The sequence below is a fragment of the Zootoca vivipara genome, chromosome 7 (assembly GCF_965207765.1).
Source record: "Zootoca vivipara chromosome 7, rZooViv2.hap1.1, whole genome shotgun sequence".
In the NCBI taxonomy this organism is placed as follows: Eukaryota; Metazoa; Chordata; class Lepidosauria; order Squamata; family Lacertidae; genus Zootoca; species Zootoca vivipara.
This window is the reverse complement of record NC_142590.1, coordinates 52,115,404-52,143,373: the sequence shown is the minus strand read 5'-3', so window position 1 is coordinate 52,143,373 and position 27,970 is coordinate 52,115,404. Positions and strand designations below refer to the sequence as shown.

At 42.6% G+C, this 27,970-nt stretch overlaps 1 protein-coding gene and 1 long non-coding RNA gene across 6 annotated transcripts in view; one reads left to right on the top strand and one right to left on the bottom strand.

The window, feature by feature from the left end:
* LOC148685074 (uncharacterized) lies at window positions 1-13,564 on the top strand. Its single transcript, XR_015951084.1, has 4 exons — window positions 1-230; window positions 9,310-9,386; window positions 11,502-11,706; window positions 13,430-13,564. It is a non-coding gene; the product is annotated as an uncharacterized LOC148685074 (long non-coding RNA).
* PPARD (peroxisome proliferator activated receptor delta) overlaps window positions 3,441-27,970 on the bottom strand; it is a 51,001-nt gene continuing 26,471 nt past the window's right edge. For 3 of the 5 annotated variants that reach the window (XM_088674223.1, XM_035122211.3, XM_088674222.1), the window contains 6 exons: window positions 18,567-18,807; window positions 15,805-15,956; window positions 13,456-13,594; window positions 12,535-12,737; window positions 10,292-10,742; window positions 3,441-8,969 (listed from right to left, as the gene is read on the bottom strand). In XM_088674223.1, the coding sequence (XP_088530349.1) occupies window positions 8,722-8,969; window positions 10,292-10,742; window positions 12,535-12,737; window positions 13,456-13,594; window positions 15,805-15,956; window positions 18,567-18,702 (1,329 nt within the window). In that variant the 5' untranslated portion in view covers window positions 18,703-18,807 and the 3' untranslated portion in view covers window positions 3,441-8,721. Of the gene's footprint in view, window positions 8,970-10,291; window positions 10,743-12,534; window positions 12,738-13,455; window positions 13,595-15,804; window positions 15,957-18,566; window positions 18,808-26,267; window positions 26,388-27,970 lie in introns of those variants that run through there. The other 2 variants (XM_088674224.1, XM_088674225.1) reach the window with 2 other exon arrangements.

The following is a 27,970-nucleotide window of genomic DNA, read 5'->3' as shown; positions in this document are numbered from 1 at the left end:
CGTACGCAGCAGGCGCGAGGATGGAGGGACGGCCTTGCGGCGCAACATCCTATGTTTGGCTTCCGGTGCCCCGCTGTTTGCACTTTGTGGGGCTGCAATCCTGTGCCCGTTTACTTACGAGTAAGACCCACTGAATGGCGCGGGATTTTCTTCCAGGGAAACATGCCTGGGATTGCATTGTTAATGTCTTCGTTGGGTTTTCCAGAATAATAAAAGGAGGAGGATTACCGGTATGTTTTTTTGTATCGTTATTAGCAAAGGGTGGAACTGTGCACGTTGCGACGTTTGCGGCACAATTAGAGCTACTAACGTTTACTCTTAAGGGGAGGGCGGGCTAAGCGCGCAAGCAACGTGGTAGCAGGTGGAACTTATACTGTAGTCGCTTGTGGACTGAACCGAAACAAAGGATTTTTAGCACGTGTGCCAATTGGCTTACCGATGCCAGGCTCCATTTGGCATCGTGTTTTGTGAATTGCCAGTGTGAATTTTAATTATCGTCAGTACTTTTCCTGCCAGTTACATTTCCCTCCGACCTCACTGTTTACAACTCCGCCCCCCGCAACTCTGTGTGTGTTAATGATTTTTATACAGCCCTCAGGATAACATTTCATGATTCATGCATCTGATGAAGTGGACTGTGGTCCATGAAAGCTTATGCCACAATAAATTCATTAGCCTATAAGGTGCTACAAAAGTCCCGGCTCAAAATAGAGTTTACAGATACAGTACTTTCTGGTAATTGCTGCAAGTATCGAGGTACACCCACGGTTCTAGGATAAAGCAGTCATGACTGATTACTATTTCTGACCATTTATAGTGGGCTTTATAGCCCAATAAAGGCATTGTCCAACTATTGATTTAGGAGGTTTTTCTTATGGAAATCCAGCCATTCAGGGTAGAATTCACAGCCAGTGGAAGGTAGATTCCTTTGTGAGGGCTGCATCCCCTCCAGCCACTAGGTAATATACTATACAGTTTGGTTTTAATTTACTCATTTTTACTTATCCCACATTCAAAATTAATGCCTGGCTTTGCTAAATTAAAGATTCATGTTTCTCTTCTACTCTCTGCTTAACCTAGGCATTTAGGGTTTGGGACTGATCTGAATTACAAACCAGACTTTCATACCTCAGAAATGAAGACATTTTAGCCCAGAAACCTAGGTGTGTATTGTGATATCTATAACACCTGGGACAGGTTTATTCAGCCTTCAGTCTCCATCTTGCATGATTAAGCATTCTGGAGAACTTGAAAGCTTGCCACACATTTTTGTTGGTCCCAATAAGTAATTTCCAGCTGTGGATTTTGGATTTTCTTCTATAGCCCAACATGGCTACCTAGTTACATTTGCTTTTTATAAACCGTCAGTTACAGGAATGCACAATAAAAAAAGGATGTCTGGGGCCCCCCAATAGCAACTCACCAGCTGGCCATGGGGAAGCTATTCTCTCTTTGTCTCTCCCCACCCGGGAGATGGAATAATATTGCCCTATCTTCCTGAGTTGCTGTAAGGATTACTGAAGCAATATATGTGTCCAAAGTGCTAGATTCATGACTACTACCACTGTCACTCAGTGTTTGAAACTCCCCTTGTTCTAGGCGCATTTTGCGACCGAGTTTCCTTAGCGTGAGCAGTTTCAATACTGCGCCTAAGATTTCAGATTAAAACTGCAGAGTGGAAAGAATGGATGACCTTTTTCTGCCTCCCCACTTCCAGCTACTCTGAAGACGCTAGGACAGACACTCTTAAGAATATTTGGGGGGGGGAAGGGAAGGACTAAATGAACATAATATTTTAGCTGCAGTTCATTCATTTTCAGCTTTGTATTGTTGTTATTAAAAAAGCGTGCCTAGACATTCCGTTGTTGCGCCCATAACCTAAGATTAAGGTGCCATTTAGCTCCTAGCTTTCATATCTCTGTTTCTAACACTGCTGTCACTACAAGAGCTTGCACCAATGTCATCATCAAGTAAACAGGGATGCTCTTTGTTTATTGCTGTGTTTACCATTTATATATGTTTCTAATTCAACCGCAGCAATTTTCAAAAGGGTGAATACTTGCTTGGCTATTAAACCCCATGAAAGAAAAAAGCCACACATGCTAAAGCTCAGGCATCCCCAAACTTCGGCCCTCCAGATGTTTTGGACTACAATTCCCATCATCCCTGACCACTGGTCCTGTTAGCTAGGGATCATGGGAGTTGTAGGTCAAAACATCTGGAGGGCCGCAGTTTGGGGGTGCCTGCTATAGCTTATTCCTTAGCCTACTTGTTTAGAGAAGTTTTTAATGTTTGATGTTTTATCGTGTTTTTAATATTCTGTTGGGAGCTGCCCCCAGTGGCTGGGGAAACCCAGTCAAATGGGCAGGGTATAAATAATAAATTTATTATTATTATTATTATTAAAAACAGACCAATGCAGCAACAGCCGCAGGACCTATTAATGCTCTACTAAAACAGATACTGATGAAAAAGGTCCTCCCCTTCATTGCTATTTCCCATTGCCTCACCCAGGGATAAGAAGTATGGCTTTCTGTGGTTTAGAAACAGCCACAATATGCATGGCAAAAATGAACTTTCTTGTCCTCAAACACCCCATACAATGTTGCAATTAAGTAATTTTAGACTCTGGGCTTAATAGTCTTAAAAGGCCTTTCTCTATCTTCAGATAATATAGTATCATTATTCTTAATTAAATTTGTATACCACCCTATACCCACAGGTCTCAGGGCTGTTCACAAGATAACGTCATATTAACGTCGTAATACACAGTATTTAATGTGCTTCTGACTGTGACAATCGGCCACAGCTATATTTGGGGACCTTCTGATTATTCTGCTGCATGGGGCCCTGGAAGTCTGCCCCCAAGTCTCACCCTGATGGCACCACTGTCCCCATCCACACAGACAAATCCATTGCTACCATTAGAGCAATGCACTTCTATTACATGTAGAAAGAGGAGCACAGCATCCTGCATTGTTGTTCCCCAATCTCTTTGTTGAAAAATGGAGCATGTTTCATCATGTGTTTCTTCCAGAGCTTGTGGAGCGCTTCCATGAAAGCAATACTGTACGCATTCCTGGAAACAATTTCTCTCCCCCCTCACCCCTTGCTGATGACACTCTTTTTCACAAGGCATTCCGTTCTAATTAGCTAGCATACTTCTCTCCATTACAGGTATCACTAAATTGGAAGAAAAACCCAAAAGGTAGAGCCTAATACAATACTTGTACCTAGAAACAATTTCTCCCTTCAGATTGTTTTGATCATCCTTTCTGAGGAATTATTTAGTGTAACTCAAAATCTAGCATAATACATTGTGAATGGGGGTTTGTAAACAAAACAAAACAAAAACCAGTCTTTCTGAATTTTGGAAGAGATGGATGAAATAATAGAGCCAGAGAGAGGCCCCTGAAATGGGCTAAAGAAGTGCTATAGTGTAAAAGTTTCTTAAATATTTATTTCCAATTTAAAATTGTCAGTCACTATTTATATTATTAAAAAACACCTGGAGGTTGAACTTCTAGCAAAAATATACATTTCAGTTTCAGGATTGCTACAACATCCCAGAAAAAGAAAGAAAGGAGAGTGTGCAGTCCTCAAGTGCTAGAAATACATGCCCAGCAAGTCCTGAGGGATAGCAAGGTAGCAGGTGAAGAGGCTTTCAAAGGTGGTGGGTAAAGATGAAGGTTTAGGGGCAGGTAAAATTAAAAATCACAAACTGTTCTTGTCAGTGATCTCTGGTTCCTGCGACATGAAGGCTCCAAATTGCTATACTAAGACACATTCCACCAGCCTCACAGCATTCCTGTGAGGTAGAGGTGAAACACACCAGATATTTCAATCTGGAAATAAAGAGGCACAGCAAAATCAAGTACCAGCCAGTCCATCAGTGCAGCCCTGGAAGAAGATTGCATGGATTAAGCAACTTACTTCCCTACACTCGTAAGGAAAATATCAAGATTCAAACCAATTCTGCGTATTAGCCATCATGTCTAGGTAGTGAACAATCCTAAGGTTGAAAACTACAAAGGATCCATAGCTGCCAAGTTATCCCTTTTTAAAAGGGATTTTCCCTTATGCTGAATAGGCTTCCTCACGAGAAAAGGGAAAACTTGGCAGCTAGGAAAGGATCCCATTACTATTATGGACTTTGTGGGTGGCGGAAGCAGTTATGAGTTATGTAATGGGATTTGTTGCTAAAGCACTGAGGGTCCCCGATATTGGAAGTGGCGGGGGGGGGGATAGTTCTTGATTCCAGACAACTATGATCCCAGGGACCACAAAAATAAAGAGTTTCAAAGTACAGTAAGTGTTTGCTTTGAGACAGAAAGGATCCGAAATGGCTCGGATGAGTGCTTGCAGGATCTTATGTGTCTGAGAATTTTCTGCACTAATCAGCCTAAGGGAAGTTGAGTCAGGCATTGTAACATTGTAGGGAGTGGTTTTCAACAGGCAAGATGGGTTGCGGCAATGCTACCACCGCCATTTTGCTTTGTGGCAAAGATGGGTGACCTTTCCTGTGTGCACAGGGTCTTGGAAGTAGGTCCCATTTTCCATGTTGATGTTCTAGGTGCTACTTAAATAAGTCTTGCCTTTGCTATCAAGTGTCCAATATCACCAAAAGGTAATTTTGTATTAAAAGGATGAAGTGCAGAATCCAAAGCTGTAGCTCCACCAGTGTAACTGAACTTCTGCACCCTACAGCCCCTGCCTCCACCCTCCTCTGGAGGGTTGGGAGACCCCCCTGGAGCAGATTTGGGGGACACGCAGGGAAAGAAAAAGAAACTCAAGCGCCATTGTCCGAGTGGAACTCTGCTCATACGGTGCTAGCTACAACCCTTAATGTTGTCTGGCAGATGTAGAAGAGGAGCTTAGAGACAACACAATTCTATACTCATCTGAACTTACCACTTAAGAAACTGAACTTATTTTCTGGCCTTCTACAGTGGAACCTTGTGTTACATACCATCCTCCTTACAAACGCTTTGGGTAACGAGCTCCACTAACCTGGAAGTAGATGCTCCTAGTAGCGAACTTTGCCCCGGGATGCGAGTGGAAGTCACACACCAGCGGCGCAGCAGCAGTGGGAGGCCCCATTAGCGAAAGCATGCACGCTTCAGGTTAAGAATGGTTTCGGGTTAAGAATGGACCTCCAGAACGAATTAAGTTCGTAACCGGAGGTACCACTGTATATGGATTGCATTCCAAGGGCAAAAAGAGCCTAGACTCTGTTACTGTCTGAAAAAGAGCTGGTGGCAAATTAGCTAAGTTATAATCAAACTCTAGGCAAACGAGTGGTCAGGTAAAATGTCCATGATGTTGATTTTACATTTTTGCTTACTTAATAAGGAATGCACATAGGTTAAAGGCATCTTTCCAGTAAGGGGTGCAAAATGATATATCATGGGTTAAAGGCATCTACTCTGTGAAGGGTGCAAAATGATAAATTATGCGTTATTGCAATAGAAGATTTCTACTAGTAGATCAGAACAGCTGAGCTTCGTGGCTTTAAAACAAACTCAGGAAGCTGTCTTATACCTAGTTAGAGCCATCCTGTTCAGTCTTTCCTACACTGACTGACAGCTGGGGATTGAACAGAGGGCCTTTTGTAGGTAAAATATTCGCCCTACCCCTGAGCTACAATGCCTCCCCAAAAGAAGCAGTTGGGACAAAATTAAGTTCTCAAAGTCCTGTCCCAGCCCAAAGACATATATTTCAGCATTGCTGAAAGCAAGCACACATAAAAAGCACAGAGTAATCTCAGCATGAAGCAATGGAGTTGGTAATTCACACAGATTAGGCTCTCTTGTTCAGCAAATCCACTCACAATTCCCAATGGAAGAGGTTCTCTTCTCTTCTCGTCTCATTTACTGTGGCTGGAGTGGAGAAAAATCTCAGAGGTATGTGGCTTACTCTTTCAGGTCACATAGGCACTAAAAACTGCACATCATCAAGTTCCATAGCTGCCAAGTTATCCCTTTTTTTAAGGGATTTTCCCTTATGCTGAATAGGCTTCCTCGCGAGAAAGGGAACTTGGCAGCTATGTCAAGTTCCCAAAGATGGAGTGTTGTAGGACAGGAACTCGTCAGGAACTACAGCATCAGAGAGAAGAACTATTGTAACTATTATTTCCCTTCTCCATAGAATGTCAAAGGAAATCCATATTAAAAATATATCACGCAAGATGTCGTAAACAAAGCACAGAAAGATCAACCTATCTGCTCATCATGCCCAACATTGTCTGCTCTGACTTGCAACAGCTCTCCAGGGTATCAGGCAGAGGCAATTCCCATCACCTATCCCCTGAACCTTTTAACTGGAGATGCCTGGGATTGAATCTGGGACCTTCTGCCTTCAAAGCTTGTGTTCTGCTGAGCTATGCTCCTTCCACAGATATATTAGGTAAACTTTATAGCAGCAGACTTTTGAAATATCCCTATCTTCTAATGAATGATCTTTAGAGTTCTCTGCACCCAAATCTAGAAAATGAAGACAAAATGCTAAAATTTATGTTTGGAGGGAAAGAAAGAAGGAAATCTGCATGATTTGAGCTGAAATGGTTGGACAACTAGCGGTTCCAAACAAACTTTTGTGCCACCTACACATCTGTCACCACAAAGTTGTAAGTTATTACATTCTGTTTGCTATGTTAAGATTGTTTGGACAGAAAGTTCTCTCCCTTTATGAAAGCATACTGTCGATATTTGAAATGTGCAGAAATAAGCAAACTTGCCTAAGGCCACAAAGCAACAACACAGTACCTCAGTGCCAAGGCTAGCAGGCCATACCCAAACATCGTGCTAATCTGGGAACAGTATACCGGAAGTCACTGGTAGAAGAAACTTGACAACACACACAATGCATCAACCGTGTCTGGGCAGAATGGTCTCACACTGTGCACACAGGCATGTGACGGTGACTTCTCTACTGCCACTAGAGATCCTCCTGCAACTGACCAGCAAAGAAGACCTGTGTTCAAAGCGAGCTGACAACAGCAAAGGGTGTCTGGTGAGATCCTTAAGGGCTGAAGCAGGACCAGCTCAAGGAAAACAAAAGGAGCCAGAATCTGATATAAGGCCTTTAAAAATACAGTAAAAATTGGTAATCTGAGGAGGACATGTTGAGGGGGTGACGTTGAAATGCTGTGGTTTTTGCTATCACTTTTTTATTACGAAGGTGGAAGAAACAATGGGCAGAACCAGCACAGAGTGCTGTGTGTGCCTCTGGCTCTGCAATTCACATATAAAGTGTCTTCCTCAGATATTTTGGGCAGCACAGGCACCGGATTCTGCCTAACTTTTTTTTAGGAGGGGCAACATGTGTGTGTGTGTGTGACAGTACGTGGTGGGAGGAGGCCACAGGTAGGCCCAGCGGGGCCCGTTGTAGCCACTTGAAGGCCCGATGGGGCCTGTCGCAGCAGCAGCAGGAAGGCCCGACAGAGTCCACAGCAGGCCACAGAATATTGAGGAGGCTTGGCCCCTCCTTGAAAATTGGGGGGGCACTCGGTACCCCCAGATGGTGCCCCTCTTGGGCAGTCTGGAGAATACCAGAATGTAGGAGGTGGGGAAGTGCAGCAAAACAAAAGCAACCATCACTGTCTTCACTAACACCCTTGTGTTGTCGTGACCCCACAGTGGTCCATGGGCTGCCCCTTTGAAAAGCAAAATCCACATTTTATCTAGCCCAGATAAAGAGACACCCAAGTGCTTATTCAAGTGCAGGATCTACCTTGGAAGGAAGCAAGTAGACTTTTGGCAGGTACTATCTGAGAGCAAAACTTCCACGACATCAGGCTCAACTTCATTTGGCAAGCACTGAAGCACAGGACAAGGAACAGAAAAAGAAGCCCATCTCTCCGCTGTAAGCTTGCAGGTGCCACACATGCCCATAAAGGGCTTCAACAAGCTACACTATAAAACAAGCCAAAGGAGAGAGAGAGAGAGAGAGAGAGAGAGAGAGAGAGAGAGAGAGAGAGAGAGAGAGAGAGAGAGAGAGAGAGAGATGCAGAGGGCAGGAGGTATGGCCTTTCACGAAGAAGGCATTTCTGTTTTTGTGCACCAAGGAGATAAGCAAGGGCCTTTCCCCCTCAAAGTATCTCCACAAGGAGTGTCCGTACCCTTCATCAAACACTTGGAGGTTTCTTTGGGAAATGTATACAAACACACACACACACACACACACACACACACACACACACACATTAACACACACACGCCCTTTCCTTGTAACATCCTAGAATTTACGGCTGAGGGCCAAGCTAGAATTCAGAGTGCAATATAAAAATAATATACAACGGATATATGTTGCAAGTGCTGTTCCTGTACCTGCCAGCCAAGCTACTGGATGGACAAAATCCACGTTGTCCAACCGCAGAATCCAACCCACAGTTCAAACACATTTGCAAGGTTGTGTGTAAACACATCAGCTGCTCTGGAACAGTGTAACAGCTGAACTGTAGCAACAGATATTTAGCTTATGATGTGCCTTTAAGTTTCACTTAGTGTATGTTAACGGAAGCCCTGATCTACCACCATGTGGTAGATGCCAAGTCTTTTGCTGTACAACGCCCCCTCCCCTCTATGTACAGAATGCAGCAATCATATAGGAAAAAAAGCAATTACAGTAGAAGGAATGGAAGACACAGGGGATTTCTTTGCTTATGTACAAAGCATTTTGCTGGATTCCATGGCTTTAACCTATCTCTTAAATACAGGCTCCTCAGTACATGTCCTTGTAGATTTCCTGCAAGAGTGGGTGCAGAGAAGTCTCTGTCTCTGTCTTTTTGATCTTCTGCACCAGCTGCGCATGCTCAGTCACCAACTGTCGCAAGTCAGCCATTTTCTGCAGCAGCTTAGGGAAGAGGTATTGAGTGTCTGGGTGGTTGGCCTGCAAGTGGAACTCGAGGGCCTGGAGGATATTGTCTTGAATCTCCTCTACCTGTTTAACGTTCATCAGGCCAGGACGGTCTACAAAAGAGAGAGAGAGAGAGAGAGAGAGAGCAGCATTATTTTCCAAACCTTTACCTGTCTGAACACCAAGAGCTCAGACGAGCCTGCTCCTCAGCGTGGCATTTTGACATCTTTAGAGAGTTTTCCTCATGACGGAGCATTCAAGCACATAGCACCTTCTCTCCTGAACAAATGCAAACACGTCTGCTGCCTGAAGTGAACTTAACCACTTGATGCTGTGTATTATATAAGTTAGGGACAGAAGGATGAATTCAGGTGAGGCACTTTGAGCGAAAGGTGGGTGTTTTGATGTCAGTTCCCCAAGTACAAACAATTTTTTTTTTCTGTCTTCCTGCAGGCTCCAATCGTGTAACTTCTGCAGGTTTTTGGCACACTTCATCTGAATGGGAAATACCCAACTCTCTTCTCAAAAAGGTTAGGAAAACAGTTGTGTGTAAGGCTATGTGTGACTAGTGCTGCATGACATCACTGAGGATGGTAACACATTCTCTTCCACCCTCCCCATAATCTCTGGAGTAGTTTTCCAACTGTTCTAAAAAAGATTTCATACACAAACACAGATGCATAGAATGAGCACCTACATGCAAATGTGCTTCTATAAACAAGAAAACAAACAGACTAGTGCCAAGGCTGTCCTGACCTCTCGCTCACTATTGAAAGATTCATTTATTTTAAACCACACTTTACTGAGTAATGCTGCACTACAGCAAACATCTATGATTATTATTTTCACTTAAGGAATGAACGGGATTTCTCCACAGCAAGGTTCGTTTTCTTCTTCACTACCTCTGTCTGTTAAATCAGTTATAGAAGCTGAACTGGGGTGTGTGAGATGTGATACCAAAGACAAGGTCAAAATGGGCAAAGATCTCATCAGAGTTAAGAGAGGTACAGGTACTGAGGACCAAACAGTCATGGGAGGTAAGAAAGGAGAGCAAGAGTCAGAAAATAAATAATAACAATAAGGATTTTTTAAAATTAAAAATGAAGAAGTGGGTGGTATCCTGAATGAGAAGAAAGTAACAAAGATGTTGTGGTAAGTGGTAAATTGGATGTGGATGCAATCCTATGCATATTCACTTTGAAGTTAAGTCCATCTGTGTTCAGTAGGGGTTACTCTCAGGTAAGCATGCACAGGACCGTGGAGAAGATGATTTAATACTTTCTAGCTTTTTCATCCTGTCTGCATTGCCAGCATCACAATCGCACCTTCAAACAAACATTAACTGCCCTTAACCTAGCAGGATAATGGCTCTATCTTCATCAGCAAGCTTTTAGAAAGCATATACCATTGCTAGCAAAGAACTCCCCCTTCTCACCTCCACACAGGATGATGGCAGCTACAAACAGAGACAGGTCACTGTCGTCCAGCTCCAGAGCATTGAACTTCACAGCAAACTCAAATTTGGGCTCCATGATTTCACTGAAGGGCTTGCGCAAGCTGCGCAGGAACTCGCGCGTCACAAAGCCATTCCCATTGGCCACCAGGAGTCCATCCTTGTTCATAATGGAGGCCAGCATTGCAAAGATGGCCTCGTGCACCCCGTACTTCAGCAGAGTCACTTGGTCATTAAGGTACAAGCTAATGAAGCTAGGGATGCTCTTGGCAAATTCTGTGAGCTCCCGCACAGTCTCCACGGACGTGCACTGGCAGCGGTAAAAAACGTGGACGCCAATCTCCTTGGATGGTGGTATCCCATTCACCAGCTGTTTCCACACGAGACCCTTTTCCGCTTGCCACAGGGTGTCCATGTCATGAATCACAAAAGGCTATAAAGAACAAACACATACAAGTCAGGATTCTGCAGTGAGGAATCAAGCCACAGGCTGAAGTGCAGTGGTGGGGAACCCCAGGCCTGGGGTTGAAATGTGGCCCTCCAGATCTCTCCATCTGGACCTCAGAACTCTGCCAGCCACCCCCTCACTGGCCCTGCTCCCCCCCCCCCGGCCAAGTGTTATTTCCTGACTGGAATGTGTTCTTCAACTCTGATAATGCCTCTAGCTTCCTCGGATGGGAGACAGAGAATATGTGAGTGTGTGTAGAAAATAGCCTCCTCTACAAAGGTCATTTCTTGCTCCACCCACTTTTGTTTATAGCCCTGCTCACCAGTGGCAGCAGGCCCAGAAGAGAATGTGCCCCTTGGGCTGAAAGGGTTCCCTACCCATGCTATACTGAGTGATGGTGCTTATGAACCATGTCCCTTCCAGCTCCATAACTCTACGGTTCTATTATGCAAGCCTCGTAGAGACTGTGCCCATCTCTGCACTGATCTTTGCTTTTTTTAAATGGATCAGAAAATTGTTAGCACCAAACTCATATGCTACTTGATGCTTTTTCATACCTTTCCTGACTTTCAGATTGGCACTACATTTATTGGTGAAAGCTGCCAGTTTGACTTAAACAGTAAGCTTCATTGCGTCCCAAGTGACAAGATCACTGGCCTATCAGTCTGAGATATTGTGTAAATGAAGCTTAAATTGTATCCCTAGCAAAAAAAAAAAACTGAAATAACACGACTTTGCTCACAGTCCTGCCAGGTAGCCTGATATCTCCAGTTATCGGAAACACTAGCACTGTGCTGAATTCATAGAAGGAAGTGAGGAGGAGGAGGAGGAAGAAGAAGAAGAAGGAGGAGGAAGAAGAAGAAGAATGATGGCAAACAACTTCTTTAAAATAAAATTAAGGCTGATACGTAAGAAAGATTGCACTGAGGACTTGTTGATAATCAGGATGGTGAGGCACTATACAAAACTTCAATTTACTGAATTCAGTGAAATTTGAAGTGAAATACAGAATAAGCACTTCTGGATATTTCGGACACCAGTTCCAATTTAAGAGTAAAAAAACCTTGGGTTCTGCTATTATTTTCAAGGATAATTACCTCCTGGGATGGAGCAGGATATAAAATGAAAGCTCATCTTACCTATCTATAGTTATTATGACACCTGTGTACAATGATAAAGAAGCATTCTTCAATAGTACAAATGAATATGTATTACCACTATTTAATAATGACACAGGGATGCCTATTTTATCGACCTTTCACTCTAAAAAAAATTCTCCCACCTTTTCCTGCATGATAATGCTGATGTCTACAGTATTTGGCTCTATTTTATAGCCCCCAGTGAGCTATATGTATAAATAAACTTCTATATTTCTTTTGGGAAGCCACATGGGATAGAGCCTTAAAAAGGAAGAGGAATGTGTTTTCATGGGAAACATTCCCTCAGTGGAATCAATGGATTATTATTATTTTCTTTTCTTTTGTGCATTTGGGATTGAACTCAGTCACCACCATTTGCACTAACTAAAACTCTGTAGAATAATTTGAGTACAGAAAACGTCTGGTTATCCTGGTGATGTAACTCAGGTCACACCTGACCACACCAGCAACCTCAATATCAACAAAACACCAAGCTTCTCTTTATGAGCAAGACCAAATACTTGATTAAAGTTCTTTGATGTCAGACAGTCTGCATTGAATCTCTTGGACTGCAGATGCCAAGAGCTTGCCTGGCAGGTTCTGCTCCACTTTCATCCCCCTGGGACTGAGCTACTCACTGGAGTGCTGCTGGCTTTCCCAGTCAGGATGCCTCGTGCCTTCTTTTTGGTCATGTTGAAATTTTTCAGGTAGGCATTGTAGATGTGCTTGGAAAATACTTTCAGGTCAGCTACCTGCTGGTTCTGACAGCTGATCTCACTTGCTGTCAGTCCTGCCACTAGCTTCCTTTTCTCAGCTTCAGGCATGCGGCCGAAACGAATGGCTAAAGAAACGTAACAAAGAAGACGCTGTTAGGAGTCTTGGGCCGAAATAGCATCCCCGTGTCTTTCCAACTATTTATTTATTGAAGACTTTTCATTACATATTACACAATTATAAGGGGAGGGGGAGCGAAACAAAAAATAAGGGTTTTACTTATTACATTTATATCCCTCTTTTTCCATCAGGAAGCTCAAGGTGGTGTTTTGGGGCACTGTGCTCTTGCACAGGTCATGTGACTAATGCAGGAGCGCATCCCAGAAGATGCGCGTCCCAGTTTTTTTGCTGGGACATGTTGGAGGGCATGATGGCACCATTCACATAACAAAAAAATCTACCACAGAGATATCAACGTTTTCAAAAGTAGGGGGTCTATGGCTTGGCTTTTAAAAAAACAGGGGGTCTGCAGTACTTAGCTAATTGGGAACCACTGTTCTAAAGACACAACAAGGAAAAACAGAGTGGAAACAATATACATTGACATGCCTTTCATAGGCTGTTTCCATAACTATCATTTCCAGAAGGAAAAGCTGTGCAATGATTCCAACCCACTACCTGGCTAATGAGGATGACTGCCAGAGCAGCATAGTTAGACATTCCCCCCCCCCCCAAACACCCTCACCCACAATACTAAACATGTTGCCTACAGAAAACACAAAGTTCCATAGCTAGCTATGTTTTTCTTCCTGTATCTAGAGCTAAGGGGAGGAGAGGAGTCTCACCGTTGTGCGACATGCCCAGGGAGAGGCATTTCTGAAAGCGGCAGTACTGGCACTTGTTTCGGTTCTTCTTCTGAATCTTACAGCTCCGCTCACACCTCTCGTACTCCAGTTTCATACGGATTGTTCGACGAAAGAAGCCCTGTTGGTGAGCAGGCAGAGGGAGAAAAGAAACAGGGAGATGGGTCATTGTGATAACACAGCAGCCCCTTGTTAAATGTCCCAGGATTACTGTCAACTTGAGTCTCAGGACAGAATATCGTTTTCAGCAACAGGCAAAGAGACTTCAGAACAATGGACCACACTACATGTTAACATACACATGGAGAAGGACTGAAGGCAGGACAACACTCCCAGCTTATGAACCAATTGCTTACAGATGTCGACAAGCATAACAATATTTGGAACTCATTTATTAAAAAATATAGTAGGGTATAAATAACCATAAATCTATCTGGATAATAATAACATTCATATACCTACATACTAGACTTGCATATATGGAATTGTAGCTGTTTGCATATACAGTGGTGCCTCGCTTAACGAATGCCCTGCTTAATGAAATTTCCGCTTAACGAAAGGATTTTTCGAGCGGAGGTTGCCTCGCTAGACGAATTCGTTTTATGAAAAATTCGTCTAGCAAATTGCGGTTTCCCATAGGAATGCATGAAATTCAATTAATGCGTTCCTATGGGCAAAAAAAAATTAAAAAAAAATTCAATGCATTCCTATGGGATTCGCTAGACGAATTTTTCGTTATAAGAAAAGACCCGTGGAACGAATTAAATTCGTCTAGCAAGGCACCACTGTATAGTGATATAATATACCTGTTATTTTTATTTCTTTATTCACTTCTTATTTTTACTTTATTTTGTTCAATTGAAATATTCTCAACTTTTTTAACACACACATGGAGAAAAGAATGGTACAAGGAGGTAGAAAGCCTAAACATAATTGTCCTGTGTAAAAACCCCCAGCAAAAAACAGACTTGTAGTATCGCAAAGATCCAGCAGGGGGATATGAATAAACAAATCCAGCTTTTCAACATCCTTGTCTCCCTTGCTTCAGCTCCCCCCACTTTGAATAATTTTGGCATCACTTAGACACTGAATAACTCATCTCCTTTGGCATTCTGCGATTCCAACAGCCAGCCAGGAGCAGAATACGTTCACAGGTGTCCGGTGGAGTATGTCAGCCAAAGATTACGTCTAAAAGTAATGTCTATGTTATCAGGGAGGCCAGAGTTGATGCAGAATAGTGACAGGGAAGAAGGGTAGAGAAGACGTAAAGCAGGAGAATGTCCCATGCAAAACTCCTGTGCAGCTTAGGGACAAATTCCAGAAGGGTGTCCATGTTAGTCTGTGGAGCTTAGGAATATTACTACCAGTCCATTTCAAGGGATATTGTTACTTCATGTCCTCAGAATGCAGCACCTTGTTAATACTGTTTGCAGAATAGTGCTTTTGTTCTGCGCTATCAGAAAAAAGGTTGGTCTTATACCTTTGTTCCAGTTGTGGGTTAGAGATATAGTTGGATCTTTAACCTCTGAAGAAAAGATTCTGTTTCCTTCCATAATTTACTCATTGAAGCCTTCTATAACCTTGTGAATAACAGGAGTAGCTAAAACGTGGCCCTTGTAGATCTACTATAACATGTGTATAAGTCATATAATATATGGCTTATAAATCATGCTTTGAGGAATAAAGGGGCTAAAATAAATGCATAGTTAAACACAGTTAGAACTCAAAAAGAAAAGCAGAAGTGAAATGTGGCACGTAATTAGAAATGAATACACTTGGGCCAGACCAAAAGAAGATGAACACACACTTTTCTAATCAATGTGCTTAGGTCAGGGGTTTTTAGCAGCACATACCAACATATTTCTAGGTTAAAGAAAGAAAAAGGAACTGGTTTGATGTACTGTCTTGCGAAATAAGGCAATCTATTCTTGTTAGGAAAGGAGCAAGAAACAGGGCAAGAGACCATTAAATATAAGAACCGGTATATTTGTATTTGTTGCTTATTCTTTTGTGCATTGTAGTGGTAGCTTATTAAAATGTTAAAGTCATTTGAATTTGCCTGATCAATCACTGCCTGGTTCAGTTGGTGAAGAGACTCCTATGGGCTCTATAAATGTATGACTTCAAACACGGTGGTAAGAGTCTTGAAGGAGGGCGCTAAAGCCACAAAATCTAATACCTTCCAGGTGTTGCTAGACAACAACTCCCAGGAGCCCTGGTCGTCATGGCCAATGACCTGGGATGATGGGAGTTGTAGTTCAGTAACATCTGGATGGTCACAAGTTAGCCACCCCTTCTGTACAGAGTTTGTACATTGCATATTGTCCATACCTTACAACCCTCACATGCATGCACTCCATAGTGGAACCCCGATGCTTTATCGCCACAGACCCTGCATTCTACATTCAGACTTCCTGAGGTTGCCTCATCACAGCCCATTTGGAGTTGGTCTGACAGAGAAGGTGAAGAACTCTGGGAAAGATCTAACAGGGAAACAAAAATGAGAAGTCATTGCATTGCCCTTCTGCACCAGACACATAGCATCTCTGCAGCACAATTTCCTTACCCATATTTTGCATTTTCCCCAGATACAACCAACCAGTTTGCATTTGTAAAGCACTGGGTTTCAGAGAAAGTCCAGCTTCAGACTGTATGTGATGCAAACTTACCACTGTGCATAACATGCTTGTCATTTTCTTCATTGGTTATTTTATCCTTCCAGTTCACAGAATCTAGCAATGCTATGGCATCAGAACCAACCCCCCTTCCCAAAGCACAGAAGGTGTTTGAAACCAACAGTCTTCAACACATGAGACCACAGAACTGCTGTTCAGAATGGAATTTATTGCCACTGCAAGCAAGAGAATCTCTCTTCTCAGTTTGGGCATGTTCTGGGTGCCTTCATATTTCCTTTTCATACCCTGGCCAGGTGAAATCATTTGTTATTCAGTAGAATCACTAAGTCTTTGCAAGCCTTGGTTTTCAATGAATTAGTTCACAAAAAGATCAAAAGAAGGCAACTCGTGTATCTCTACAGGTAACTGGGAAAAGCTATGGCGTAACACCTGAAAATGACCAACATACAATATTCAGAGGAAAACTTTCCCACCATTGAAGTCCACAAAACTGAGGGTGGATTTACCCAAAGTTTGTGGCAGAAATACACTTGAAACCTTAGCCCAATAAGTTAACTTGCCTTCCTCACACTCATTATTACTTCAACATTCTTTTCCGCATTTGTTGAAAGGTTAATTCAAATAACTTCTCTTATTCTGGATATGTTCATACATGCCTCTTTATGTGAGACCAGGAAGTATCAATATAGCACCATACTAACTTCAGCACTGTTTCTCTTAAGATCATGTCCAAACATAAGTTTAAAAGAGTAATTACAGTGAATTTCCCCCTATAGGATGAGCCCAGCTGCCTTTCCCCTTTAAATCATAAATGATAGATGCACACATTGGTAATCTGAATCCTGATTTAGTTAACAGATTTGCCCCTCCCCAATACTTCAGATCATCTTTTAAAATGTATTCTTTTGAAAGCAACACATGTCCATTTAGTAATTTAAAATGTTCATTCATCATCTATTTTTTTTTGTTAGAGGCAATCAGTTTAAGAGCTGAGAAAGAAAACCAGGGATGGGAGGTAGGTGGGTTTGTGATGTAACAGGCACCAGCCAACTAGTGCTGTACGCAGGTAGCTGAGCCAGTATTCTCTGAACTCCCCCTTGAACAGAAAATTATTTGTTTGCACTCACCATATTCTACAGTTTTCACAAAATTTATTAACCCTGTTTTGCTCACTTGCAGTGAACACCGTAAAGTTCTGCTATGCAAACTCCCTAGCTCAACAGCAACAGAGAGGAGAGACAACAGAACACACAGTAATGAATTCCTGTCCAGGCTGATTAAACCATCTGTGTCCTGTTGCATGACTACCTGCATGGTTCCCTGTGCTAGGGGAGTTCAGAGCAACTGGTGCTGTCTTTGATAGACAGGATGTGGGTGGCATCAGTTATTTCTTGCCTGAGGAGTAACATCAAGGTGAGGCTTGGATTAGATGCAAAGGAAGTGCAGTTTACAGAGGAGCTTCAGCAGAGAGGGAGTAATAAGCAGAAGAGAGCAAGATGAAGGAGGGTCACAGACAAAAACGTTAACCTGAAATGTGAGAATTCCTTGCATGAGGAGTGATAGGAAAGCAGCATAGGGGCATTAAGATGAGGGGAGGCATAATCATAGCAAGAGAGGCAAAAATATTATCTTAGTAGGAGTGCTCCCAATTGTCTCGCATATGAGAAAGCAAAGGGAAGCCGACAAGCAGAAGTCCAAACCAGAAATGACCAGCTGGTGACCTGTGGGCCAAATCCAAGTCCTATCTAAGCCTGATAGATATCTGTCGAAACCATGGATAGTTTTTACAACATCAGCCAAGTACCTGACCAATAGCATCAGTAAGAGAAAGCATCAGCAGAATGACCATAGCTTGGCTATAAGAAGAGCATTAGGAGGAGGTGAATATCACCCCATGGATGTAGTGTGTGAGCGTGTGACAATGAAAGGGAGCATGGGAAGAATGAGAGGCTGAATGGAGAAACTAGAAATCCCATTGTCACCATGGCCATTCAGAGACATCAGCAGATGCACAGAAGGAAATGTCAGTGAGATGTTCAAACATAGGACTTGACAGAAAGTGAAAAGAGGGTGGAAAGAATAAATACAGGAGTCACGTAAAGGTGGCAGGTTCAAACTGAAAGTACAAAACGAACACACACAGAGAGTATTGCAAGAGAGAAGAGGCTCAGAACTGAGCCTGCAGGACATCTGCAGGGAGGAGTGAGCAAGAAGGGGTGAATGTCTAAACAGAGGGAGAAAAGGAAAACAAAAACAAAAAACCAGAATCAGAGACAAGAGATAAAGAGTGTTGTGGAAAGGAAAAGAGATACCGAGACAACTAGCTTGGTGTGGGGAATCAGCATAAAAGAATGAATCTGTCATATTGTGACAAATTTGCCTACTGAGCTCACTGTAAAAGCCACCTATTGCTGCTTTAAAATGTGTTGGATGCATTAGCCTGCTTCTCCAACCTACCTGTGTAGCTGATAGAAGGTGCTGAATTATCTGGTCCTTCATTTGGGTCTGAGGTTCCACCTACTGCAGTCAGTGCCTCTTCCTCTTCCTCCTCCTCTTCCCTGACCTCAGGTACTTCCTCCTTTGGCTGTTGCATAACTGATCACCACCCTTCAGTGCCCAGACTGCAGGCCCTGTCATAGCTCTGGCATCATCCACGTCTGTCTGGAAAAGGGCCCCTATCAGGCTGTTCCTTGCTAGCCTTCAAGGAAGAGAAGGAAAATGTTAAAGAGCATTGGCAGGGACACATTGTGCTATGGAGTCCTAGAAGGCCAAAGGGTCAATGGGCCATGGTGATAGGGATTGGGAATCTGTGCTAGGATCACAAGCTCTGCACTCAATGCAAACTAGGCCAATGTATTCCAATGGCAATGTGCCAATTTTCACAGTCTTGGGATGTGATGGCAAGGACAGCTGTCCTCAACCTCAAGGGCTGAGGAGCATGGGCCACTCAAGGTTGTATAAGGAAAGGAATAGGAAGCTATGAAAAATACAGATGCCACGGGACAATCACTTTAACCTCTGAACTGTCATTAAGCACAGAACTCTGCAAAATTTCCCCTCCACATAAATACAAGGGGCTCGCAATCTCCAGAGTGTGTTGAGCATTTTACAGAATGTTTCCATATCCTGATCACCTTCCCTCTTAAGACCAATTTACATTGTATCTGCTGTGTACATACATATTCCATTTCCTGACCTTCCTTAAGAATGGATCGCATGGAGGAGCAAGATACGATACAGGAAAGAGCAACTATGGCCAGCAACTTTCCCCATAATCACAGTGGCACTATTTCCAGTCACTACAATCATGGGAACTGCTGACAATCACATCCTTGAGTATCCACCTCATACATTATGTTTGTCCATGTGAGGGTTTGCTCAGGAATAGACTACTTGTATGTACATAAACCACATGTAATCTGCCGCTCAAAGAGATGTTTCTGTTTCTCTATATGCTGAGGGATTTGCTATTCAATGCAGTTGCTGAGGCTACAGTTTGAAGCACAAGACCAGCAGAGGGTGGGAGGGCTTAACCCTTTCCTCTTAGTCTATTCTTCTGCCGAAAATCCTCCCCCTCAAGTTGTCCCCTCCCCAAGAGTCATCTTCAGGTTGCTGCCCCAGCAAGCTGCATTATATGAAAAACAGTAACAGAATATCAGAACTGCTCTTAACACATAGTACCATCCTACGTATTTATGTCTAATTGACCCAGAAGTCTCTTCATTTTTGTTTTTGAGCAATATCTTCAATAGAATTTATTTGGATTTTAGCCTTAAAAGCCCACAGCCATTCAATATGCTGCAATGATGAAGTCATCATCATCCTCTGCCCTTCACCAGCAGGTCCCAGGGCAGGTTACAATTTAAATGTTTAAATTAAAACAGATTACAATCACAGGAACAGAGTGGGCCCTGAAAACACCTAGCTCAGGTGTCAAAGGTAAAGAGGTACGTGTTCAGCATTCGCTGAAATCTGTATAGCAAAGAAGCCTGACATACCACTGTGGGGATGAAATTTCACAACTTAGGGAATGCCGCAGAGAATCCATTGAAATTCATTCTATGCACAGAGTCTTGCGGCACCTTAAATACTTTATTATTATTATTGTGGCATAAGCTACCATGGACCAGAGCCAATTTCATCAGATGCATATACAATTTGGTGTGAAAGAAAATAAATGTAAGGCTGAACAGTAAAGTAATGCAAGAATTCAGTACAAGACCTTAAAATGCATGCAAACTGACCCTTCACAGCAACAGTAATTGGTGATAACACAATAATCCTAGCACCTGTAATCAATACCTGTAGTGGGAAAGGCAACAATTGTCTCTATTCAGATCCAAATGAATGGAGAAGTTACAATTCAGCAGTTACCTGAGGACTGCATACGTACATGACAACTGTTTGCTCAAAGCTGCCTTTGGGACCCCATCTGCAGTATCATATCACTTTAAACCACAGATTTAAACCCCACAGATTTATTTCTGCTGTGTAAAGGCTTTTAGAACAGCCCCACCTGCCACACATGCATACTTGTCTTTGGAAAAATACTCATGCCGATATGGATCCAGTACCAGAATGGAATAGCTAACTTTGCTGGGAAGCTTTGCTGAGAGTTTTACCACGGGCACACAGCTCTACTTCTGTTACCTGTTTTTAGTATTTATTTATTTGTTTCTTTATTTATTTTTCAACAAACCAGGTTTCAGGGCACAAGCACCCTCCTGGGTTGAAATAAAAATGATTTAAGCTCTCTCCCAAAAGTTAACAGAAATTGGGACAAACATATTCCATGGAGAAGTGATTTCCAGAGGTACGGGGCTACAGCTGAGAAGGCCCTGTCCCTGGTAAACATCAACCTAACATCTGTCCTGGGTGGGCAACAGAGATGGGCCTCTACAGCTGAATGCCTGAGCATGCTCATATAATTGCAAGCAATCCTTCAAATACTATGGAGTGCAAAGGTAGGAAACTATTGCAGGGGGTAGGATAAGGCTTCTGGTTTTAATCACATTTTGGTTGTTAAAAGGCTAGGTGAGCACTCTTTTACAAAAGTAATGGGGAGCACTCAAACTCTTTTAAAAAAAACCCGCTTAACACAACAACAGATAAAACTTCCGAATAGATCATAGAACAACATAGTCATCGCAGGTCGGGAATGATGGAGCTCATGTCACAGGCACTGTACCCTGCAGGACTAACAGTCATGACAGACAAGCTAGCTAGGAGCAGAAAAGGGTTGGGGGCTGACGCTCCATTTTCTCAGTGATTGAATACTGTGGTCCTTTGCTCAACATCCCCGCCAAAGAAGCACCTGAGGAAAGGCACATGAATCAAAAGAAGCAAATGAGCAAAAGCTTGTTTGTCAAACACAAAAATGTTAATTAGGAAAGGAGGCTTTAATAGTCAAGCAATTGAATCTTTACAGTACTTAAATTCATCTAGCTTAAGAGCACCATCCCTGCTGGTTAGGCTATGGATGTATGCACTTAAGAGTGGAATCTTCACTTGCATTCATAAGACAGGAGGTTGTATGAATTCAGGGAAGCAGATACTGGTATATACAGACACGGTTTCACTTTGCTTCTGAAGCAGCTTGAAACCAAGGTGTTTGCAATGCACTTAAACTGAACACCTATATATTTGTACAGACGAAGAAGTAGGTCAAAAAAGGAATCCGTAGAAGGACAGGCATCGAAAGGTCTCTAGAACTGACATGTGTTTACTGGGTCCCCAGCACACTTCATTTATTTACAGGAGTTAATAAATCCTGCACAAAATTGCAACTAGACACTGCATGACTAAACACAGACCGTATCAGACAAAAGACACAGGCTAGCTATCAAATTTCAATCATATACTGGGCTGTCAAGAAGTAGCTAGCATGACTGATTACTTGCTGGAGTCACAACCTCTCCAGCTCAGCTGAGATCACACCACTTTCGACAATGTTTTGAGACACCCATGCGCTCAGACACCCAGCTTAGGTTTATTTGTATTCAACATGTTGTAACCAATCCTCCTTTTTGCTGCCAAAATCACTTGAGCACTTTCTTACTGTAAGCAGATGTTGACCCTGATCCAAGCACAAGGAGCAATAACAAGAAGATCTGCTGTGCATTCCTGTCTTGGTACAGAACGACAATCAAGCCTTACCCTCACCCTACCTAACTGAGCAAATGGGAGTCAATTGTAATTAAATAATAATAATAATCAACATATACACCCTGAAGGACAAACAAAACAAAGTAAAACAAAACTGAAGGACAGCATACAAACACCATGCAGAAGACTTCACTGCTATTTATAAGCCCACCTGCCTTATAAATACTGTAATCTCAGTGCAAGATTCCAAAATATTGATCAGACTTAGTGGCACAGGTGTTAGGTAGCTCATGGCCAGGTATGCAACTTTTAAATTCAAAACATTTGATATACAACTGTTGTGCACTTAACCCTGTGGCAGAAGCTGTTATCAGATACAACAGAATGGTACCAAGCTTACAAGATATGCTATAATGCTGGGGAAAACATTCAGCCATTAAGCCATCAGTCCCTAGTATCTGGGCAGTGGTATACTGATGAGAACAAAATCAAAATTCCCTATTAAAGAAATGTGCCTTCTTTCTAGTCTGACCTTCCTAGGGCTGGATCTAGACACATCAGAGAAGAGTTTCAGGAAAACGTAAATTTTGTATGAGAAATCGTATTGGCAAAAATGGGACTCTACAGCGCCATCTGGTGTCACAGTGTTATAATGCATATACAACACATAAAGGTAAAGGGGTAAAGGGACCCCTGACCATTAGGTCCAGTTGCGACCGACTCTGGGGTTGCGGCACTCATCTCACTTTATTGGCCGAGGGAGCCGGCGTACAGCTTCCAGGTCATGTGGCCAGCATGACTAAGCCGCTTCTGGCGAACCAGAGCAGTGCACGGAAACGCTGTTTACCTTCCCGCTGTATTTACCTGCACTTTGACATGCTTTCGAACAGCTAGGTTGGCAGGAGCTGGGACCGAGCAACAGGAGCTCACCCCGTCGCGGGGATTTGAACTGCCGACCTTCTGATTGGCAAGCCCTAGGCTCTGTGGTTTAACCCACAGCACTACCTGCATATAAAATGCTATGTCTTTACCAATCTAGCTGAGTCCTTAGTTTTAGCAGTCAGCCAACTGATCATATTATCCTTTTGTCTGCTATGTTAAATGATTTCATTCTAAGAATATTCAAACCAGTGTTATGCCTTCTAAAGAGGTGAAATAGGAAACATCTACCGGCTGGTTGCTGATGCAAAATGATTTGGTGGCACTGAGCCCAGGCCATAGTGGAAAGGCTATATCACTGAATAACTCCTCCTTTATAGATATTACCTGATTTTCTTCCTAGAGATCTACCAGCTGAAAAACTAAGGGTAAAGTAAGTTATTGAAATTGAATTTCTCAGAGTGGACAACTGAAACATGTCATTTTATCAAGAGAAGGAAAACATATTTACATATACTTAATGCTCTCTACAGAATCCTAGCTCATTACCAACTAACAAGCTATCCATTTCGTAAGTAAATAACATTCCATACCCTGGTCAATGCAGCCAAACTATCACTGTAAAGTTTCCAGATAGAACTGTAAGATGGGCTAGTTTCCCATCTCTTCCTGTTTCTATGATTAACCATACCCATATCTGAAGAAGTGTGCATGCACATGAAAGCTCATACCTATGACAAACTTAGTTGGTCTCTAAGGCGCTACTGGAATGATTTTTTTAATTTTGTTTTGAGTGCGTCAGACCAACACGGCTACCTACCTGTAACTCATACCCAGAATGTCTAACCCAGGAAGCAAATAGCAGGGGATAAAAACACAGGGAGTTGAATTTCTAAGGCCCTGCCATACATACTGCACCCTTTTAGAAAACTTAGACATAACCCTGAAGAGGAATCTCGCCATGAGAAATCACTCTTATTCTTTTGTATCTATTTTTGTTATAAATGCATCACCATCATGATGAAAAATAGCTGTAAGAATGGCTTTTCACTGAATTCATCCAGAATCAAGAAGTGTGCCAACTCATGCAAATAATTGGCAGTTCCGTTTCTTGTGAGCATTGCCTCAATTCTGATGCCTGGCCAAGCAGGAATACTTAATGCCCAAGCCCTTCTTTCTTTATTAGAGCAATTAAGTTAAAAATGTGTGTGTGTGTGGGGGGGTGTAATTAAGAAAACGTCTTATTATAGTTAAAGAAATTGAAACAAAAATGAAGTATGCAATAGATCAGGGGTAGGGAACCTAAGGGTCGTTTAACCGGCCCACGAGCCGCCCCCAAAATGAGCCGCCCGCTCAACGAGTCCCTGTGCGCTGTGCTAAATTGGTGCAGCACGGCACGGGGGCTCGCTTCCATGGTGCTGGAAATCGCATCTGCGCACGCTCACCCGTGCACACAATCCAGCCCACAGAGGGATCTCCGTTGGAGTGAACCGGCCCAGGCGAGGTAAACCTTGCCGACCCCTGCAATAGATGGAGAGGCAGGCTTTTGGATGCTAATCCTTTTGCCTTAGGGATGCCGTTTCCATGCAGTCATTTCAGTGTTTCCTGGAGATACGCATCTGAGCCAAAGAGAGGTTTTGAAAGCTGTGTTCAAGGCTAATAATAATAGTAATGCTACTTCATACAAGAAATGTACAGAACACTCTCAATTCGTTCACACAGACTCCTTAAAACAGCTAGAGAAAACTGAACATTATTGCCTTTGGTGGAGGAGAGTTCAGTTATATCAGCTGGGTTGGATCCTGCTACTTTTATACATTAAGAACTCACAGTGCTAAGTAGCACTCAGTTAATGGAAAAGTTCTACATTGGAATACAAGAGATCAAGGAAGTTGCAGGAAAGCAATCATATGGCTATATAAAAAGCTACAGATGTAAGCGCAGAAAAATAAAACGTGACACCCAAATCCTCCCAACTCTAGTACTAAAAGTGACTGTGTGAGACAGAGTGAACAATCTTAAGAGCATTTCAGATCCTTGAGGAAAAGTGTGGGTGCGTTTGTGTCATGCAAGCACAAACACTTGCTTCTGCCTGTATTTACAAAAATAAATGCAGGATCCCCTCTTTTCTTGCTCAGAGCTTTAGTTCTATACATTTATCTATGTTAAGGATCAAAGAAGGTGCCTCCCAAGGTTCTGCTCAAACAACATTTGTTTTCATTTATAGTGAAATCATGTGAAAGAAGTGAGAAAAATAAAACAGCATGCTTTTAAACAAGTGAAGAGAGCTCCCCTTTAGTGCCTTATAAAAGGAAACTGAGACCCCATTCACAGGCAGTGTTATCCTTGGCCCTCTTCCCCACACTTCCACTGTAGGAAATGGCACACACAGAGGAAAAACTATTCACTGTAGTTTGAAAGTAATGAAGTGAATCCGGTTTTTAATACCTGCATAAAAAATGAATGCAAGACGTTCAGGAAAAAGCATCTGGTGCAGGGTTGAGATTAAGCTTGGCATGGAAAGGCGTATAATAAAGCACATACACAGTCACTCAATTTCCAATTAGACTTCTTTCATCTTTAAACTCCATCAGAGCAGTGGGGCTTGGGTATTTTATTTTAGAACAATTATGCCCCTGTTCACTTTCTTTACAATATAATCTGCTGTCTCTGCTGCATACAAATCTGTTCCTTTCAGTAAGCCCAAAACAACATTAAAGCTTGCCGACTGCTAGCTATTTAAGTAGAACAAACATGGTCCAACCACTTTGAGGCATTAATTTTCCCTATGAAAAACAGTGCATGTCAAACCTCCATGAGCATTTGGTGCAACTTTAAGGCTCATGATCATGGCTACCTTCAGGATCCTGGTTCCAGGTATCTCTGAAGATCAATTGCTGGGAATCACAAGCAGGAGAGTGCTAATACAGTACACTCATCTCATGCTTGTCGGCTTCCAGGTTAGAGGTATTATGGTTTCAATGTGGAATCCTTTTCTGAAAATACAATTTTCAGAATTTTGGGGACTGTTATCTCACCTGCACTGCAAACAAAATCTGCAACACTGCTCAAGTCTCCGGTAAAAGTTCATACTTTGTCCTAAGCTGGCATCAGTTATAAAGCACACGATCCTAACACTTAACAATATTTCTCATTGAAATCAATGAAAGTTACCTTTAAATAAGATGCTTCAAATCAGGCTGCAAGTGTTCTGCATGGTTACTGTGCCTATAACGCTTCATCCAGTTCTCTGAAAATCCCATATTCATACAACTGTGTTTTTGTTGCAACACCCTGCATTCCGAAGATGGCAGGGGGATTTGTTTCCTGTGGAATTAGCACTCGCTTAAAAGCCTCACCCATTTCAGCAGATGAAAGCAAGACCAGCCGTCATCCTAAGTAAAGCTAACACAGCAACTCGGAAAGCAGCTGTTAGCAGTAGTAAGTAATCAAAACAAGAGTGAAGGAAGCAGAGAGCAGCACAAACACAAAGGAACATTGTGCCCATAAGGCGATTCAGGGGTTGGCTCCAAGGACACAAGATGAAAGGTTTTTTTAAAAATTGACTATATAAAATGAGTGGGGAAGGGAGGCTTTCTGCTACTGTCAGCAAACAGCATTAGGATAACAATTGTGAAAATGCTCTAGGGAGGCTCACTCAAGTTCCCAACAGACTGTGCCCACATCACCAACATCATGATCGGGACAAGATCTCATTTAAGAGCATTAGCGTTGAGAACATTCTCCTCCTTCATTCTGTCTGAGATTTTATCTGCACACGCACGCACGCACACGCACATACACACACCATGTCTTTGGCAGATAGGAAACTGAAGCCACAATCAACATTTCTACTGTCAAAAGAAAGGTGGTGGGAGCCATCTGCTCATGCCACTAGTAAAATCAAAATACACCGCAGGTGCACAAATTCATGCTAAATAACTCTGCGGTCTATCTTCAATAACTTTACCAGCTTAGCTAAGCAACTTTTGCATATGTTCAATTGCTGAATTTTGACTCACTACCTCCTTGAAGATCAACAGAAAAAGAGAATACGGTATGTGTAAATATTTGTAGCTCTTGGGCCAGTGGAAAGGTGGATATTGACTCTGAGGAGCCTGTCCACGTTGCTCTCAGTAATCAGGGGGTTCACTCCTACTCAAGGAAGCCTGAGATGAGCCTTTATCTTGGTGCAGCGAATCATGGCTGCACTCAGTGCAGAGGCCAACCGGGAGGTCCAGCAGTGCCGCCAAGCTCAGGATGCTCATGCTGCAGCCCATCCACCAGCAGCTGCTCCAGCTTCTTCAGCCACACCTTGGCCAACAAATGCTAAACTTGGTTCATGTACCCAACCAGCCCTGGGTGTTGGCAGCCGCCTTTCTTGCCATCACATTGAATCTTTGGTCTGAAGGTTCTGTTGCTATTTTATTTTATTTTTTTAAAAAAACTTTATTATATAGAGTCTTCCCACTGCTCTTTGGCTATTGCTAATCCTGGACAGTACTTCCAAGTACTTCCTAGTAATCAGTTTGGCTGATTGCAACAGGTTACAGTGCTTCTGTGTAGTCTTCTTCTTCTCTGCTTCCTTGGGCTATACTAGCTTCCGCTCAGGTCTCTTTTCTCATTTCCTCCAGCTCCTGTTCCACTTCCTTGTAAATTGTAAGTTGGACTGAACAGTCAGCATTTAGCCCACCTTGAATTTCATGCCTAGATTACCTTTCATTGGAAAAGTCACTTGCCTTTTTGCTGTGATCTTGCTTTCATTAACCATATTTCTAAAACCGAAAGGTAGTACAGAAATGTTTATACAAATAATATACACAATCCTTAGACTGGAACTCAATGAGACTTTTCCTTGAGAGAAACCCTGGTTCCAA